The sequence below is a fragment of the Prinia subflava genome, chromosome 3, assembly GCF_021018805.1.
Source record: "Prinia subflava isolate CZ2003 ecotype Zambia chromosome 3, Cam_Psub_1.2, whole genome shotgun sequence".
In the NCBI taxonomy this organism is placed as follows: domain Eukaryota; kingdom Metazoa; phylum Chordata; class Aves; order Passeriformes; family Cisticolidae; genus Prinia; species Prinia subflava.
In genome coordinates this window covers 28,730,337-28,748,948 of record NC_086249.1, presented here as the reverse complement: position 1 = coordinate 28,748,948, position 18,612 = coordinate 28,730,337, and the positions used below count along the sequence as shown (strand labels likewise).

At 43.4% G+C, this 18,612-nt stretch overlaps 2 protein-coding genes across 6 annotated transcripts in view; one reads left to right on the top strand and one right to left on the bottom strand.

Moving 5' to 3' along the window:
- Positions 1–13,903, top strand: part of CWC15 (CWC15 spliceosome associated protein homolog) — a 28,845-nt gene extending 14,942 nt beyond the window's left edge. Inside the window, exons 6-10 of one of the 4 annotated variants that reach the window (XR_010079994.1) lie at positions 591–709; positions 994–1,157; positions 3,349–3,540; positions 5,299–12,183; positions 13,563–13,903. Coding sequence is in view for 1 of the 4 variants with exons in the window: in XM_063394512.1 (XP_063250582.1) it covers positions 591–709; positions 994–1,123 (249 nt within the window). In the remaining 3 variants the exon portion in view is untranslated. Of the gene's footprint in view, positions 1–590; positions 710–993; positions 1,344–3,348; positions 3,541–5,298 lie in introns of those variants that run through there. The other 3 variants (XR_010079993.1, XR_010079992.1, XM_063394512.1) reach the window with 3 other exon arrangements.
- AMOTL1 (angiomotin like 1) overlaps positions 13,029–18,612 on the bottom strand; it is a 54,618-nt gene continuing 49,034 nt past the window's right edge. For both annotated transcript variants that reach the window (XM_063394509.1, XM_063394510.1), the window contains exons 11-13: positions 17,943–18,169; positions 16,956–17,219; positions 13,029–16,011 (exon numbers count right to left, since the gene is read on the bottom strand). In XM_063394509.1, coding sequence (XP_063250579.1) covers positions 15,908–16,011; positions 16,956–17,219; positions 17,943–18,169 — 595 coding nt within the window. In that variant the 3' untranslated portion in view covers positions 13,029–15,907. The remainder of the gene's footprint in view (positions 16,012–16,955; positions 17,220–17,942; positions 18,170–18,612) is intronic.

The following is an 18,612-nucleotide window of genomic DNA, read 5'->3' as shown; positions in this document are numbered from 1 at the left end:
ACTTAGGCTTGAGTTATATGCATTTGACAGTACAAGGACAAGGATGTTTGTCTGCTTCTTAATATTGAAACTCTTAAATAGTCTTATGACATCCTCTGTTCATTTCACTGTGGGATTCTGATTATTCTTTTTAATTGGTCCCTAGGGAAGATGTAGTTGTAAAATCCAAACAGCTGCTGAAAATAGAGAACTTTCAACATTCTGTGTGGTTTCTTCTGTCTAGTGAATATTGTATGATGTACTGAATTTTCTCATGAGGATAAAGAAAATCCTCTAATGTGTATACAGTTTTTAATATAATATGTATAAGGTAAAGCTAGAATTTACGTGAATATTTGATGGCACATCAGAGCTAAGTAGAGCCGATATGAGTGTTGCTGGTTTGACAGTTTATTAGCAGAGTTAAGCTCTGTAGAGTATCTCTGCTTCTCTCCTTCTATCCTATTCATATGCAAGTGCCAAACACTCTGAAAAGTCTGAGCTAAGAATTAAAGCTCCATCTGTATAATAATAAATAAATGATGTGTATCTCTACCAACAAGAGGAGAAAAGTGGCCTAGAAAAATAATAAATCCATTTCTGGTTCTCAGGAACAAGAGCAAAAGGCTGAAGAGGAAAGAATTCGGATGGAGAACATCCTGAGTGGTAACCCACTGCTGAACCTTACCGGGCCAGCACAGCCTCAGGCAAACTTCAAAGTTAAGAGGAGGTACTGTGCAGTCTGTTCAGTGACACCCATCCCTGTGCTGACTCTTGTTATTCAGAGTCAGAAAAAGTTATCACTGTAGCTGGTTTCTGTTCCCTTCCTCAGGTCTTGGCACAAGTGTGTAGGAGATAGCTTGGGGTACAAAAACAGATCATCTTTTCTTAATACTAAAATCTAATCCTAATGACTAGTTGTTCTGTAAGAGGGTCAAACTCCATTTATATGTTTTTGTATATCACACCTGATTTTCATACAAGCTTACTGAAATTAAAAACCTTTGTTTTCAGATGGGATGATGATGTTGTCTTCAAGAACTGTGCCAAGGGGATAGATGAAACAAAAAAGGACAAAAGATTCGTCAATGATACTCTGCGATCAGAGTTTCACAAAAAGTTCATGGAGAAATACATCAAGTAGTACAGTTTTATGTGCGGTAGCGCAGAAGGACTTGGTAGGTCACGGCCATTCCCTCCCTTTCCATCAGAATTTAAAGCTGAATGTTTGGTCATGGATTCTTAAATGCTTTTCCAAGATCAGCAACAGCTTCATAAAGAATAAGTGCTGTGTATCTGGAGTTTTTATTCCTGCATATTGTTTTCCTTTACATTTTTAATTAAACTGGTTTGTGTCTCATGAATTTTTTTTCTTCTTGTGTGTTTTACTGTCCATCTTGTAAATGTTAAAAGAGAGAAGCTGATTCACAATAAATACTGCTGATCATTTAAACTGCTTTCCAAAATGCCCTGTATTTGTAGTGATGGTGGTTTGTAACTTACACAGCTTAGATGTCAGTATTAATCAAAGGCAAGGAAGAGCTGCCTATGGTAAGCAGTGTGAACTGAAAAGAACTATACTTTCTGTAGCAAACTGGACTTCTTCTTTAAAGCTAGTTAGAAATTTAGTTAATCTTCGTTTTTAATTTCTTTTTTCAGTCTCTGTGTGTGTCCTTTAGTGGTAATAATAGAATTGTCAGAAACTTGCAAGTGTTTTTATCAAGCAAGTGATACTGAGATAGCATAGTACACTTTGTTTACTCCTTTAATGTCTGTGTTAACACTTAGGACAGTATAAAATATGAATGATTGTGAAAAAGCTAAAATGTGAAGCGTTTATTTTTTTTTCTGTTCTCCTGTCATCTCAGTTGTATTTGAAATTTTGGCCAAGTAATGCACTGGATAAGAACATAACATTTTCAAAATGGAATAGTTACTTCCCTGCCTAGGAGGTGACAGTGGCAGAACTCAGGTGTATGTATGTAAAATTCTTGTCCTTTTCCTTGCCTGTGTTATGCTCAGTTGAGTTTGTTTTTACAGATGGTGTTTCTTAGTATTATTTTCAAGTTCTTAATTTGAAACTTACCTGATTTTCTTTTTAAGAGAGTAAATGTAGAGCACAATGTTTCAGATTTTTGTTTGGCATGACTGGTATCCTGTAAAAGCTTTCCTTAGCTTTAGCTGTATTTGCCAGCCTTTCACTAAGCTATGCATAATGTACTGATGCCAGCAGCTCATACCCGTCTTTACTTGGAAATGAGATTTTCAGCATGCTTAGGGTCTTGTGAGCTACTGGAGGAATATGTGTTTGTGTTATTTCTGCTGCCTGCTTGCAATAGAAATGATTCTTGGGAAGCAGAAAAATGGGTGCAGTTTGTATTTCTCTTAAAGTAAAATGACTAAAATCTTGGTATATAGGCAACATGTTTAGAAGGTGGGGAAAAAAGAAATTAAAGGCTGTACTTATCAGGGCTTGCCAGTGGAGAAGCCAGCTGCTGCTTTAGGTCCAACCTAGCAGCACAGTTGTTATGGCAACAACAAAAAAAAGTACATTGGTCTTGCAGTATTGTGAGATCTAACTGCTGTGCCAAAGTGAGCGAGCGTGGAGTCTTACTGGATGGGGGAGACACAGATGGAACGCCAGTGCAGTGCCCTCATGGAAAATCACAAGTGCAGATTGACCATCATTTGTGTTCCTGAAGTGCCACATAACTTTTCTTGTTAAAAATAATACTTTAGAGAAGTCAAGTGGCTGGGGTTGAATGAGGTCTTCCACAGGCATGCAGACAGCTGTTCTGCACACCTGCAGGAGCATCCCTTCCTTACATTTAGGCATAATGCTTAGCTGTTTCTCCTTGTAGCTCCCTCCCTTGCAGGTTCTGGAGAAAGATCTGTAGGGACTGTAGAGCTCCAGGCTGCAGCTTCATTTGAGGTTTTATGTTGATGTTGTTCTTCAGCTCCACCACAGAATTGGCAGATCCTGTCTCTGATGTTCCTTCTCAAAGCTTTTGTATTTTAGCCTCCTGGAGTGGAAGCTGACCCAAGGTCTGAGGACTCAGCAATACACTAACACAATATGATAATTAAGGAATCTCAAATCTTACTTTTGGTGGGTTTTCTATCATTAATTACTGAACTCCCTTTACTAGTACTGGAAAATCTGAAGTGCTCTGTGATTTTTAGTCAGGGAATTGCTTTTGGTATTGATGCTGTATTGATGTTTAATTTTCTACTGTGCTTCTTGCACACATCTAGGAAAAACAAGCAGGTCATTTGTTTTTGTAAAACTGCAGTGTGACTGTGAGTTCTTCAAAAAAATCAGATTGACAGTCTACACCTCTGCTCTCAGCAGAGTTTTTTTTTTTTCAGGAACCCCTCTTCAGTATGACAGATAGTTTTCAGCGAGGACAGTGGACCTGGCAAAGGCAATTTGTTCCAGGAGGTGAAATGGAAGAAAGTACATGTTCAGCGTTTCAACAAAGGCATTATTTTGCAGTTCCTTGTGATCAGGATTGTTTAATCCTGTGCTTTTGTAAGCACCACCTGAACTTATGGTAACTGGTAGGTATAGACAAAGCCTATCTGCTCTGTAAAAAGTTTCCCCATTGTTTATGGCTACCTTTGAAGGAGCATTGCAACTGAAAACTAGAATCTATTTTCCGTAGGGGATAACAGTTAAACTTCTAAGGTTTTTTTCCACAAAGCCTCATCTTTCAAATTTTTCTTGGAGTATATTTTATAATTCTGAAGGGATTAATAGTATGAGTAATAAAGCCTAATGATAGTCCTGCAGCTGGAAGTAATTGTGCTGTGTATACAGGGTTCTAAAATGTTTAGCATCTATTTGTCTTCCTCAAGTAGATGGCTGAGTATTACAGGCTTCCTATTGCAGTCAGCAAGATTGCCATCTGCATTCTTCAGGATTTCACATTGTTATAGGTACCAGGTAGGCATCCTATGAATGCCTGGAAAGTGTTCTTTTTTTGAAAAAACCCAGCCAACAAATCTTTTTTGGTGAGTCCCAGTTTCTCTGTTCACTTGTATTTTGTTTGAAGTGAAATCCTGGGGCAGGGGTGATCTGGTACCTGCTTCTGTTTCCCTTGGAGTGTCTCATGGGCAGCCCAGTGTCCCTGGTGTGGTGACAGCCCAATGTCTCCTTTCAGCCAGGCAGGTATCAATTCCCAGTATCAATTCCCACTGAGATGCTGAAATTTCTCTCTACAACTACAAATACCTACAAGTCTTTCATGCTTGAGGAGAGATCTGAACACAAGGTCAAAGCATCAAATGCATGGGGGATGTTGCCCTCCAGTGCTTCACTTCAAAGAAATCTAGGATTGAAGCCTTGAAGGGATGTGCTGATGCTCAGAAAGTGCTTCAGACTCAAGTTTTTATTTATATCTGCAGCCAGGGCTAGTTGGAGTCTGAAGCTGTTTTTTTTTTTTTAAGGAAAGTCAGAATCACATCTAGGTGCTTCTCTGATTTTCTTTCTTTCTCCTGGCGTAGTGCTTTGCGATACAGATTGAGGAGGAGGGAAAGGAAATACCCACAGAAATGTTTCTATACATGGAAGTTCTCATTCCATCTCCTGTTAGCTTCTAGTAGGGAGTTTAATTAGTTGTTATTCAAAAACAAAACTCCCTGTCTAATTTTGTCATGCCTGTTTGGAAGGAAAATTTTGGGAAGCTTCTTCCAAGGAAGCAAAGTCATCTTGTGAGTTTTGTTGTGAGTTCAGCTCTATCTTCCTTACCAAGGCAGATTGATACATCATTTCTAGTCACAGAAGCAAGTACAGCCTTGCTACCACACTTTGTCCCCCAAGATACAGTGCAAGCAGAGCAGTGGACACATTTGGAAAATTCATGTGTCCTCAAAAAGGCTTCTCTGAGCTCTCTTTTTGAATTGTGGATAAGCAGAAGAGTAATGTTTCCATTCATGCCCCAGTCACTTATTTGAAGTAAACTTAAAATAAAACAACCAAAACCAAATAGAATTCTTATGTTGTTCAATCACAAATAGATTTTACCGTTGTGCTGCTTTCCTCCTTGGACTCAGGTCAGTTTGGCTTTTCTATAGTTCAGACTTGACTTTCTTTTCTTGGCATGGGTGGGTATATCATGGGATGTAACTCAAGAATGACCATAATATTGTGTCTGATGGGGAAGTAAGATTGAAAATTAAATAGTGATTTAAATTAAATAGTGATAAAAATAAGGGATTAAATAGTGATAAAAAATATGTCTAGTTTTTAAATTGCTTTAGTTCAGAGTTGGAATACACCAAAGGGTTGTGTGGTATATTTTTCTTTTTCCTTTGTAGCATCTGACCAGTAGCTCGACCAGAACCTTCTTGTCACTGATTTTACCAAAACTTGTCATTTCAAGTGGGAAGCTTTCATCAAAAAATCAAGCAAAGAAAAAAAGAAGCACAAAATTCCTTGGAATTCTAATGTGCCTAGTACAGCTCTAATGAAAAGAAAGGGTCATGTAGGTCTAAACAAATTACATCTCCTAATCCAAATCCCAGTTTGCCACCAAGCCTAAGAAATACATCCTGAAGTAGAGGGAAGAAGCACTGTACAGGAGGTGAACAAAGAGAACAGAGAGGTCTGATTGCTCTCTGTTGAAATCAGTATCATCTGCATAGGGAAGGATTATTTCTAAATTGTATTCTAGAATATAATTTGAAAGACCACAACAGGCATCTGTTAATGATAAGTTTTATGGAAACAGAGACTGTAAAGCAGGCTGTATTCTGAGGAGCTTAAATGCTCAGAAGTCAGGGTGAAGGGCAGAATGAAAACAGTGTTCAGTCCCACAAAAAGATGTATTTGGATGCTGAGTATTGAGCTCTTCTCCCCTTGGTATCTGTGTTACTTACAAATCTGTCACTCCAACCAGCTCTTGTCTCAGAAGTACTCTTGTGAAGAAATTGGGCTGTTTCTGTTTTCTCTGAGTTGTTTCTAGTGGATGGCATTTCAAGCAGTTGGGCTTCCTCCAGTGGAAAATGGTTTTTTTTCCTGCACTGGGGGAACAAGCTGTGAATTTGAGTTGGATGAGGGTGAAGGATACATCTGCCAGTTAGTCTGCTTAATTCCAGATGGGATCCCTTGTGGTTGGTCTCTTTATTTTGGGGCTGCTCAGTTGAAGTTGGTGGCACATTGGGATTGGTGGTGAAACCAGGCAGTAACCAAGGTTGTCCACACTGAACAGAGTGGAAGAAGCTGGGGTCTTGTTGGGTTTATTTCTTCTGGTGATGAGAACTGTCACTTGCATGTCTGAAAGGACTGTGTTAAACCAACTCCTCCAATTACTCCTCTTAACAATAGATGGTTCAGTGCAAGACTTATTTTGGGTAGTGCAGCATTATGGTTTATTTTAGAAGGTAAGACTTCAGTGGAACTTCTTTGCAGTTAGAAACTTGGAGGGCTGATTCATTTCACTTGGAGCACAGATGAGCTGATGGTAACAACAACAAATCATGTTTTCTGAGAGCTATAGAAATTATTCATAGATGCTGAAATCTCTAGCTGTTTTATGCCTACCTTATATTTTAATTTATGCTTGCTTTTCAAACACCAGCTTTTAAAAATGTATATTCTCTCTTTCAATGCATCCTCTTTTCAAGTGAGAGAAGGAGTAATTTTAGACAATTCTGGACCCAAATAATTTAAAAAACATAAAAAGCAAATAAAAGTCCTTCTTTATGTAATATCCCTTTCTACCATTTGTTCCAATAAAGAATAAAAGCCAGATGGTGTTATGTGGGTGTTAGAGCAGGGGATGGTAATCAGGGCTCTGGAGTCTATTTGCAGCCAAGATGGTGGCCTGGATTTTATTCCTCCTGATGGACTTGTGTTGCAGAATTTGTTACATTCATGGAGTTGGGCATGAAGCAAAGGGGTGAAGCAATGATTTCAGCTCTGTTCTGAGGTGGGAGGAAAGCAGGGTTCAGGTTTTGGCTCTGCTTCAGCTTTTGTGCATTTACAGGAGAGGCCCAGGCATGTAAACTCTTCCAGTCCCAGCCCTGGATCTGAGGAGAGAACAGGGTGCTGGCATCCCAGCTCTGTTCCTGACAGAAGTGAGTGTACCTTTATCCTTGTGGTGCTGAACCACTTGGAGCAAGACAAAGACCCACCTTAGAGCATAAGGTGGTCACAAGAGACGTGCAGAAGACCTGAGTTAATGTTTCTCAAGGCAGGGGCTAGCAGGAGAAGTGCTCAGCACTGGTCACTTGGGTAAGTTTGCTCTTTCCAGGTCAGACTCATGCAGGAGGGTGGAGTTTGGGACATGACTTTCGCTGCTGAGATGCCTCTTAGCTCAGATGTAGCTGCAGAGCATGAGAGCATGTCTGGATCCAGAGTGAACATGCCTTTGGCATAAAGATTTTCAAAGTCAGTATTTTTCATCAATCAGCAGTGGTATGTATCAGAAACGTTTGTAGTTTTACTCTTCCTGTTAGTAGAAAGCTACTAGCAATTTTTGATTGCAAATAGGAGCACTTATGGGTAAAGCTTTTTTGTTCCTTACTGCTGTAGCCTTGCTGCCTCCTCTTCAGCAGTTACTGGTTTGGAGTGGGCTTGTTACTTATTTTCATCTTTTTTTTCCCCCCAATAAATACTCCTTGCCAAGAGTATCAAATCTGAGAACTGGAGTGAGTGTGTTGCAAGAAAATGGAGAGATGCCGCAAAGTGCCTTGGTACAAGGGAATGTAAGGAGGGATTTCACAGAAGTTCTGCTAGTTCTGCATTGTTTCCCTGCACTCAGCTGGAGGGAAACACAATGCAGAACTAGCAGATACAAACAGTTAAAGAAAAAAGGTAATAAAATGGTGATATTGAGTAAAGGGAATAGATTTTGAGATCTGTAGGCAATAGATTGGAAGGAGTGTGATGGATAAGCAGGAAAGGTGAGCAGAGTAACATGGACAGAAAGGAGCTCCTCCCACTCCTGCAACGTGCTTTAGACAAAGGGGTGGTAACTCACTCAGTGGGACCAGGTGGACTTTGTCTGCTCTCCACGGCTCAGCAGCACTTGTTTCACTGCCCCAAAGAATGGGGTTCAGACTCTCAGCACAGATTGTTGCCCTTTTGACAAGCAGTGCAGGGGACTGTCAAAGGCTTTCCAAAGCACTCAGTGTCTGCGGGAAAACGCTGCACAACATCTGAGATTGTGATCAGTTAGGAGCCATCTGAAGGGGAGCTGGGAGATTTTAAAGCTCCGATTTCTGTCCTAGAATGCTCAAAAAAGCCAGTGCTCTGAGATGTTAATCCTGTGACTGGCATTCCTGTCTCCAGCAGGCACAGGGGGACAGCTCCTGCGTTCAGAAAAGTCTCTTCTATTTAGAACTTCAGGCACATTTTTCATGTGGGGAAAAACCTTACTGCTGGTGAAAGATCCAAGGAGAAAGCTGATGTGTGGGGTGAAGGCTGTTGAGTGCTGGGAAATATTTGCTCTAGAGGGGTGTGTGAAATTCCTCTCTAAAATTGAAATTAATCTGGTCTCTGGTAGCTGTTTTGGGTCTGAACAGTTCAACTGGATGATGATGCACCAGAGGACTTTGCACCCAGGGGTATGTAATAAACTAGTTTTCAAATGCATACCCAGTTCCCATGAGCACACCATCCCATTTTCTCACTGCAACCTCAAAGCTTTTTTACCTGGAAAAACCTACATTTGAACTGGCCTGGCCCCAGCCAGGGGTCACTGGGGGAAAACAGAAAAATTTCCCTTAGCATGAATGTCTAGCTCAGTCTAGAATCAAATTCTTCATACTCAAACTTTCTTCTGCCACTAGAGGTGGCCAGATTTCTTTTTCTCCTTCATCTTAATTTTCTTGTTCCCTGTAATGAACCATATTTTTTATTATGCTTATTCCTATTCTTATTTTTTTGTTCTGATTCCTGTACTTACCTTTTATTTATAGCCTTATCATAGGATGGTTTGGATTGCAATGGACTTTTGAAGGCCATCTAGTCCAACCCCCATGCAATGACAGCGTCCTTCTTCAACTAGATGAGGTTCTTTCTCATCTTAGTCTTATTCCGCTTGCTCTCTCTCTTCATCTGCTACTGCTGCGACTATAATTACTGTAAGTGCAATACCCGTGGTATTAGCTCATCATTATATCACCCTTCAGACCGAAACTCCCATCCCAGAGCCTTCCCAGGGGGTTCAAGCCCCAGGTAAGAGCAGGCAGGATGAGCCAGCAGAGGGAGTGGTTCCCACGCTGTTGTGCCAGCTGGCTTTGCCCAGGAGGTGGCCCATGGCTGCTGGAGAACTGCCCAGGGGAGCTGTTGGTGGTGGACAGGGATGATGTAGGCTGGTGGTGTAGTCCTGTTCAGGGTCGGGTGAGGCTTCAGAGCCCTGGAGGCAGAAGAGCCAGCACACAGCCATCTGGGTAACACGATAAGGCACTCGTGGCATCTGAAAAGAAAGGCACAGCCATCTAAAAAAAGCCCTCTGGTGGAGAGTAGGCATTATTTAACACCTTAAGTGAACGGGCTCTGACCTGTGCACCAGATTTAGGCTTGAGGAATGTGTACAATCATTTCATTTTAAAAGCAGACGTGCACAGAGCTGGCATGCAGACAATCATCATCATCATCAACAAATATCCTTACATACAGCTTGAGAGTATGATTTGGGGCTACCCCACTGTGCAAGGCACTGTACAAGCACCTAGATGTGAGTAGCCCTGTCCTCTTAAGCTGTTCAGTCTTTAAACTGAACAGTAAAAGTGGTGGCACACGAGAACCTGACCGCCTGGGCTTTCACTGCCTGTTTCTGGCATGGTTGAGCTGGAAAAAGATGTCAGAGGCAGCAGGGTAGGATGTGCACTGAGAGGATGAAAGCCAGAGCTACAAGAGGGTTGCTACAAGAAAACCCATGAGGGAGTTTTTCCAAGGGCATGTAGTGATGGGACAAGGGGAAATGGTTTTAAAGAGGAAAAGTTTAGACTGGGCATAAGGAAGAAATTCTGCACTGTGAGGGTGGTGAGATACTGGCACAGGCTGCCCAGAGAAGTTGTGGATACCCTGTTACTGGAAACCTTCCATGCCTGGGGCTTTGAGAAACTTGGTCTCATGGAAGGTGTCACTGCCCGGGGTAGGGGTGTTGGAACTACATGTGGTCTTTAAAGTTCCTTCTATGAAATCAGATGGGATTTACACCAAGCAATAATTTTTTGCACACCAAATTGCATTGTAGTTTTAATAGCAGGCCTACCAGAAAGGGTCATCTTAAAAATGACCTTAAATTACTTAAAATGACCAAGTAACTGGCCAAGCAAGAGGACCTCCACCTCCTCACACCTTACAACACCTTTCTCCCTCCTGGAGCTTCGTCCTGGCAGGACTTTTCCTACCCGAGCTGATCAAGACCCAAAGCAGGACTGAAGGAGGGATGTCAGCCGCCATCACGGTCCCCTGTTATTCTGAGCCCAGCTGTCCTGGAGGAAGCTTCACATGTCTGGAGGGTCACTGGCTGTCCACCCTGCTTCTGCAGGGGACTGAGGGTGCTCCCAGGGCACACAGGCACCAGGGAAGCCATGATCAAGGAGTCAGAGTCCACCAAGCAGTTGGAGAAGCCACCACAATGATCAGGTGTGAGTACGACCTCCAGTGAGGTGGTGGCGGCACTGCCCTCCTCCAACTTTTAGCTTGCCAAAAGCTCCATTGCTGCCTCATCATATGGTACCAGGGAAAAAAAGTTTTCTTTCAGCACTAAACTTTGCTGCAGGTCTTCAGCCTCTCACAGGGCCTACACGGACTCACATAATTGCTGTCCTGTCATAATTGCTGCCCTGCTTTGTGTCAGACTGGAGGGCACTGGCACAGGACTGAGTTCTGGACTGCGGCAGGGCCATGCAGGGTTACTCTGGAAAATATGCACACTGATATTTTGTTCATCTGAAGCTGAAGTGGTAGGTATGAAAGAAAATAGCTTGTGGTCTTCATACCTCGAGTCAATGAATTCCTGGGCCTTTTATAGCTCAGGAATGCTGGGCACTCGCGTTTGGTTTTACAAGGCTTCGAAGCTGTAGCTTAAGGTCTGGATGAACATTAATCACAGTGGCACGATGACAGCTGCTCGAGTTTTTACCCTCTCTCAGGTGGGACTGCACTAGCACATTGTGCCCTGTTTTCCCCACTTGCTCTGGTTTGCAGCAAAGGGGGGTTACTGCCTTCAGGCCGACTTACCTGAGTCAGAGTGGTCGAGGAACACAGCAGGACGCTCAGACCAGCCCCATTTGTTGGATGGCATCCAGACCCCAGGCTGGGGATCCCGATGACAAGCATCCTTCCTGCCAGGGAGCGAGACCTGAACATTTCACCTTTCACTGCAGTTTACTTTAAGTCCAGACCCAGAAGGTATTGAAAGATGTCAGAAATCGCAGCTTTTCCCCAAGAATGCACCTCATTGCTGTTTGTATGTTTGCCCTTCTCAAACTTTGGGAGGAGAAAGCCCTGAACATGGTAACAAGCCAGAGCAGAGGAGATGCCACAGCTGCACACTGCACCAAATCCAAGTGACTCCTGAAAAGGTCTTGTCATTTTGAATGGGAATAGATTTTTGAATGCTTCTAAATGGCAATCTTGCTAATATTTTTAGCTCTTCTAAACTTTCTTTACATGATGCAGGCCCATTACTTACTTTTCGAATAATGGATTTTAATGTTTAAACAAACTGACCCTTGAAGTTTGCTTCTTTGCATGTTTATTCCTGACATTAATATGCAAAATATATTTAACCTGCAGACAGAGTTACAGTGACATTCTTTATTTTTGGCCAGAGCATCTGTGCTGAAGACACAACCAAAAAATGGAATAAGCCCCCCCTCCCTGTTATACCTGAACACAGCTGGCCATGAGGCTTTTCCCATCCTAATACTGGTTTGGCATCTGTTGAGTTCCTTTTCTTCCTTTTCTTCCATGGCCTTGAAAAACAAGATACGTGCCAAATTTTACTGTCAAATCTTGACTTGAAGGAAGTCAAAAAGCCACAGTCTCAACAATCACCAAACTTTTGTTCTTGGCACAGGAAATACTACCAGCTGCCATGTCTTGAAGAAAGAGTGATCAGATGAGCCAGGCTGATCTGTGCCTGCATGGGGAACACACGGTGCCACGATCTGGGTCAAGCAAACTTCTCAAGCTTCTGCAACTCCCCTGGATCTTTGCTGACACACTCCTGCTCAGGACAGGTTGGTTCTTCAATGTGTGCAAGGATCTGGAGAGAAAAGGTTGGGACAGGCAGAGAAGAACTCACAAAAGAGAGAGGCCCTCTGTGGCATTCATGCCTTTCATGCCTGCAGCTTCCTGGGATCCGATTCAGGAATTTTTTAACAGACACTTTCAGAGCCTGCTGAGCAACCTCCCTAACTCAAAGCCAGACACTTGGCTAACTTTTGCTCCCTTCCCCCCATTTATTTCAGTTGCATAAACAAACATAGGAACAATATTTCCACCAGCCTGGAGCATTCCCCTTGCCAGCACTACAGCATGAAATGGGATCTGGTCTTTACTCCTTACAGAGCACAGGATATAATTCCAGAACATCTAGATATAAAAGATATTTAGGTACCTCACTCACACTGATCCAACATCTGTCAAATAAAGAAGCCCCAAACCTTCCAGAAAAAAAAAAAATCAGCAGGAGTTCTATGCTTAGCAGGAACATATGGCTAAAGCATATTCATATCTTCACCAAAGTATCTTATTAAGTTTCTCCTCTCCTTTCCTTCCAGTGAAGATGATCTCACTAAAATCATCTTTTCTTGGTCATCTCTAAAATCATGCTCTTCTTGCTTGGGCAAGCTCCCAGGTTGATGCTCTGCCTTGGAGCCCCCCTGATTTCCTGCCCGCATACACCTACTGGTGTCCTGCTGTGAGGCCTTTCATTAACACCTGTGAAAAATGGAGAAGATGGAACCTTAAAAGTCCCTGAGTCTCCCCTCTTAGTCTTAGCACATTGTTTGCAAAGCTTAAAGGTTTTTTTTAAAGTCCTTTCTTCTGGAGGACTGAATGTATTCACACTGGAAAAGTGAGAAAATAAACATGTTTATACATTTATTATCTACAATAATAAGGCACAAATTTAAACAGCAAAGAATAAGAAATCTTTGGCTGACCAACAATATCAAACATTTGCTGGGGGTGACACATAACGTCCTTCATTTTCCCCCCTATGTACAAATAACCCTCCAGCTGTACAACACTGTACACAAACTTCTCTATACAACCAACAACAATAAAAAAATGACAGTATTTTACAACTAATTACCACCAACATCACCTGGAATGGCTACAGCACGGTTTCCCAATAACACAAAACAGTTCAAAGAGCTGGGAAGGCCAGCACAAATGGAGCTGCGCCGCTCTGCTCAGCGGGGCTGACACATGGCAGTAGTACTCCATGCAAGTCCTGCAAGTGCTTGGGCTGGAGGGAGACACACCCGTCCTCCAGACTTTCCCTCCAGGAAAACTAACATCTCTTGAGTTCAACACAATAGGTGAGAATGAACCTTTAGGTTTATTTGAGCTGTTGCCTACAATGAGAGTTGCCAATTCGCTGTCTCAACAGTTTCCTGTATGTGATCGTGAATCTGGGGCAGCATCAAGTGTAAAGCCAGCTGTGGATAGCAGAAACTGGAGACACTGTGATCTTCCCAAGGAGGAGTGCTGTACTCTAGCTGACTTGGAAAAACAGAGCTGAACCACCATCAAACATAACTGAGAGCTGATCCATGCTGATCCAGCACTGTTTCTCCTGGACACCTCACTGCCTGCACACAACTTACCAAAAAGTTTCAGCATAAGAAATATTACAGCTGGTAACAAAATGCTTAGGGACTTCCAAGTATCTGGGTACTTTGAATCCTTATTTCTTGGATAAAAAGTGATGCAATTAAAAATTCACCATCATTTTACTTGTATTCCCTTGATTTGTCTTTCTCCTGCCCCATTCCTACCACAGATGCTTGAGGAAGGGCCACAAAAGTGGGTCAGTGGTGATGACACACGCGGTCCCGGCTTTTATGCAAACAATTACAACATTTAAATTAACTTTAGAGAAAAAAAAAATATCTTACAAGGCATATATTAAGCTGCATAACATCTTCCAAGGGTTTTACACCTTTGGTTTCACAATGCAAAGCTGCTAATACTTGAAACACACAGTTTGCTTCCTGCATAATCGACCTAGCACTACTTTGTTTAACAAGTGTGAAACTCAGAGAGAGGGTGACAACAACACACGTCTAATTCTAGGTACACGCAAAAATAAGTGCATAGCTTTAACACAGCAATTTTGTTCTTTAAAAATAAAGGTATCAGCCAAGCAGTATTGAGCACAAGGCTCTGGCCTGTGAAGGCTTTGAGTTCACAAGGACTTCAGTTTTTGGCAAAAGCAGAGTTTAAAATGCCCGGTGTTCTCAACAGTCAAGGGCTCTGATTTGTCACCTACGGGAAGAGTGACCTCGAGCCAGCCCTGAGTGCACAATTACTTTTAGCACCCATTACTTTTCCACTCTAGGCAGCTTCCCATTGATCCCATCGCTCTTTTTCCCGAAGTCAAGCTCTCCTTAAAGTCATTATGGTGCACCACAAGGCTCAGGAACCACTAAGCCAATACAGAAATGCCTCAGAGAGGAAAATCTCCCCACCGGCATGTGCAGGGCACGAAGCCACGAGTAACACAGTGGGTGAGTTGGCTGCCTCTTACTGAAGTCAGGAACAAAGCTGAAATAAGAAATGTTCCACCCTGGGTAAAATAAGGTGAAAAGAAACCACAGCTCAGCACAGAAAACACATGATGTTCACAGACTGCTTTGCAGTTAAACCCTTCCCAGCCTGCTCCTGCACTCCTCAATGTCCAGTCCCATATCAGCCTGAGCAGCAGGTTCGTATGCTCAAGGAAGGTAGGATTTGGCTGTAAGAATTGAAAGTAAGGAAAAATCTTGTTCTTATCACAGACACACCGATTCTTCCAATATTATGAACCAGTGCCCAGAAAGAGGTATCTTCTGGTATCACATGCAAACCCAGCATAACTTCTCTAAAAACAAACCCATGCAGCTCCCCCCGAAGGAACTCTATAATGCACAGCCCTTGAGGGAGCTGCTGGGATCCTCCCCCAACCTTCCTATGGTTACTACAGGGTTTGCTTCAGCAGAGTCCCCTCTCCCCCTTCTACATTCATCCACCAGGAGAATACAGCCAACAACGGCTCCTATCAAAAAAAAAAGTCTCAGCAAGCTCTGAGGCTGCAAGACATGAATATTTGTACTGTAAATCCGGCTCCAAGAGAAACACTTGTCCAGCCAGGAAAGAGGCACCTGACCTGCCTGCCCAGGAAAGCCACACCAATGCCACTTCAAATAAATACTTACAAGAACCTGCCATGTGCATCTACAGACCAATTATTCACAAAAATTAAGAAGTGAAATTTTTGAGACTGAAACCTTTGAGAAATGAATTGATACTGAGGAAGATGCAAGTTTTTCCTGGATTACTCAGAAACTCTCTCTAGCCTCCAAAGAGACAGGATTTCACTCACAGGATTTCACCCTGTCCTGGTTGTAGAGGCAGGAAAACAGCAGTGTGCAACCAGTCTGTAACTTCACTACTTTCTCTTTATGCCAGAAAACATAGTTTCCTTTTTCCTCAACACTCCCCTTCTCACACCACTTTCCATTTTCAACGACCCCTTCTGTTCAGAAAATCTCAGACGTTCATTTCATCACTTCTCTTCATTGCTCTTGACTTCTTGCCTGGTCAAAAGTCTCAATATAGCAGACTCTAGCTTCAATTTGGGAATAAACTTTGTCTTTTTTCAGACTCTCAGGGTTAGTTTTCAAGGTTGGCACACTGAAGACCATCTTGGGCCTGGCTGTACACACACAAAACCCCAGAGATGCTGTCCTCTGTTCAGATGAGGACTTCCATCATGTCTGTATCTGGAAACTCAGGCTTGTGGAGCAGGCTGCTCACTCTGCCTTTGCTGTCAGGCAGCTTCCCGTGGCTGGAGTTCTCTGCAGTGGAAAGAAGGGAAAGTTGATCTTCAGCACAAATTCAACAGCAATTTGTTCAAAGCAAATATCAACCCATTCCTCGAAGGTGGGGCATGTATTACCTGTACATCCTACATACTGAAAGGCAAATTTGTTCAGGACACTAAGGAACATGTGATGCTGAATTCCCTGCACAATGACAGCCGGTGTGTCAGTGTGCACAGACCCCGAGGACTGGCACAAAGATGTGTTTAGGAGATGAGCACAAAAGAACCTCATTAGCTAAAATCACAGAATGGTCTGGGTTGGAAGGAACACTAAAGACCACCTAGTTCTGTGACAGTCAGCCCTTTTAATGATACAGAGCATGTTTTAAGGGGGAAAACTTGCTTTTGAGAGGAGATGAATGTGTGGGAAACAGGCTTTTTTCAGAATAATATGCACAAGATAAATGTCTCCTATTCTAGAGCTGCAAACCAGCAGTGTCCACCTTTCAAAAATAACTAAAATTGTACTTCTTCATCCCCCCTAAAAAAAGATCTCCACTTTCTCCTTACTATTCCTCCCAGCTTTCCTTTAAAAATCATGGGAGAAAATGGTGCTTTAACTAACCATGGTTTCAGTTGGAAAAAAAAAGAGAAGAGTCTGATGAGCAGGTGTGGAATGTTTTCAAGGTGTGAAAATCTACAATTTTATATCTGGCAGCATGAATAACTGCAAATTCAGCCTGCCACAGACAAACAGAGCTTTACAGAAGCTGCCGAGCACAAAGCCACTCTGGGCAGCCTTATAAAATTCTCTCTCTACAATTTTAGTTTCCCTGAAGAAACCTCCACCATACTTTACAAACTGTGGCAGCATCAGACCCACACCTTGTCCCCATTTATGCCGCTGTGTCTCTGGGGATTGCTGATAGCCCCCGGGGCGCTGACATTTTGCACTGACAGGGACGTGGCAGAGCTCACCCAGTTTCTCGCTGGCCACTCGTGTCCCCAGGGGCCGTGGGGCTGGGCTGTGGGTTGGGGTGGTGCCCAGGCGGCCCCGGCCGGGGAAGGAGGCGGTGGCAGGCCAGAAGAGCTCCGCAGTCTTGTCCGTCTGGGTGCTGCTGTCTTTGCTGCCCGTCTTTGCGTGGGAGGCTGCCGGGACAGGCAGGCAGGACAAGGAGGGCAGAGGTGGAGGCAGTGAGGGGCCTGACGGGTGCTCATGGTGCTCCTTTCCCAAGAGCAGCCCTGAAAACACACAGAGGTCAGTCACATCCTGGCTCAAACGTATGTGCTGTCCCCTGTCCCACCCCAGAGCTACAAGATGCTGGGTATGGCTCCAGCCATTCAGTTCAGCTCAGCTTTTCCCCTTGATGCTGCTTTCTCTGGCACTCATATGGTACTTTCCTACAAAACAGCTTTTTGAAAGCAGCTTCCTCTCCCTGTCTCCCCTTCTGCACACCCATCCCAGTGGCACTTACTCTCAACACAGCCTTGCACACCTCCACACTCCCATCCTACATGGCCCCAAACAACGGGCAGTCCTGCACTGATTTTCCCATTTATCCGCCACATCACACCCTGCTGTCCTATCCAAAGGGATGCTCACCCTCTTGATTAAGTTTATTCAGGCATTATTTCTAGCCCTTTCTAGTAAATTTGTTATTTACTCCCATAAAGTTGCAAACATTATGTGCCTGTATCTGGGTGGACTTCCTTCAACTATGGCTTTCTATAATCAGTGCAGAATGATTTCATATGATTAAAAACATCATTAAGATACAACGCAAGGTTGAAGGAGGACTGGTTTTTGAGTCCTTAAGCACAAGGATACACATTCTGCCCATGGAGTGTTCTAGAACTGAGCTGTCAGGGAAACGCGTGCCAAGGCACTTTCGCTGAGCTCAAGCAGAAGGATTAGGATGAAGTGATGGATGAACCAAAGCTTAAGCAAAAGTTAAGTGAACTCACCTATGCTCCCTTTCCAGAGCTTTTCCTCCTTCCTCTCCTCAGCTATCTGGTTGCTGGTGAGCGAGGTCTGGCGCGAATGCGTGCCTGTAGCAGCGGCAATGGAGGGCACGGACCGAGCTGGTCGCAGGCTGGCGCTGTCAGCTTTGCCAGGGTCCTTTCGTGACCGCTGCTGAAGGACCTTGATCATGGCATCCTTCTCAATTATTTTGGCGTGGAGGTTCTTTATTCTGCCAAAATATGAATGCTCTGCTTACAGGAGTGGAAAAAACATTCATGTGGGCAGGTCTCAACACCTGGAGGCCGCAGGGAGGTCCCCAAGCAGATGCCCTGCTGCTCTGTCCTCTCTGGTTTTGGGTACTTGGACAAGACAGTTCCTCCAAGTATAACCACGCACTTCAAAACAGACAGCATTTCTAGCTATCAAACCACAACTTTTCTGCAAGGTTAACTGAACCTATCTATGCTGTGGTTTACTAACCCAGCAGGAGCAGTGGGCAGTATCCTGACCAGGCTGCGCATTGCTACCTTTACAATACAAACACATTGGTAATTTTCACTCCTGTAATACACTGGGGCCAAACCTGGAAACTATGCTTTGGCAGACTGAGCTAACCCCAGGATTCAGGTCTGTTGTCAGCTGGAGTAAAGACCTGCTGAAGTGAGTAGAAAG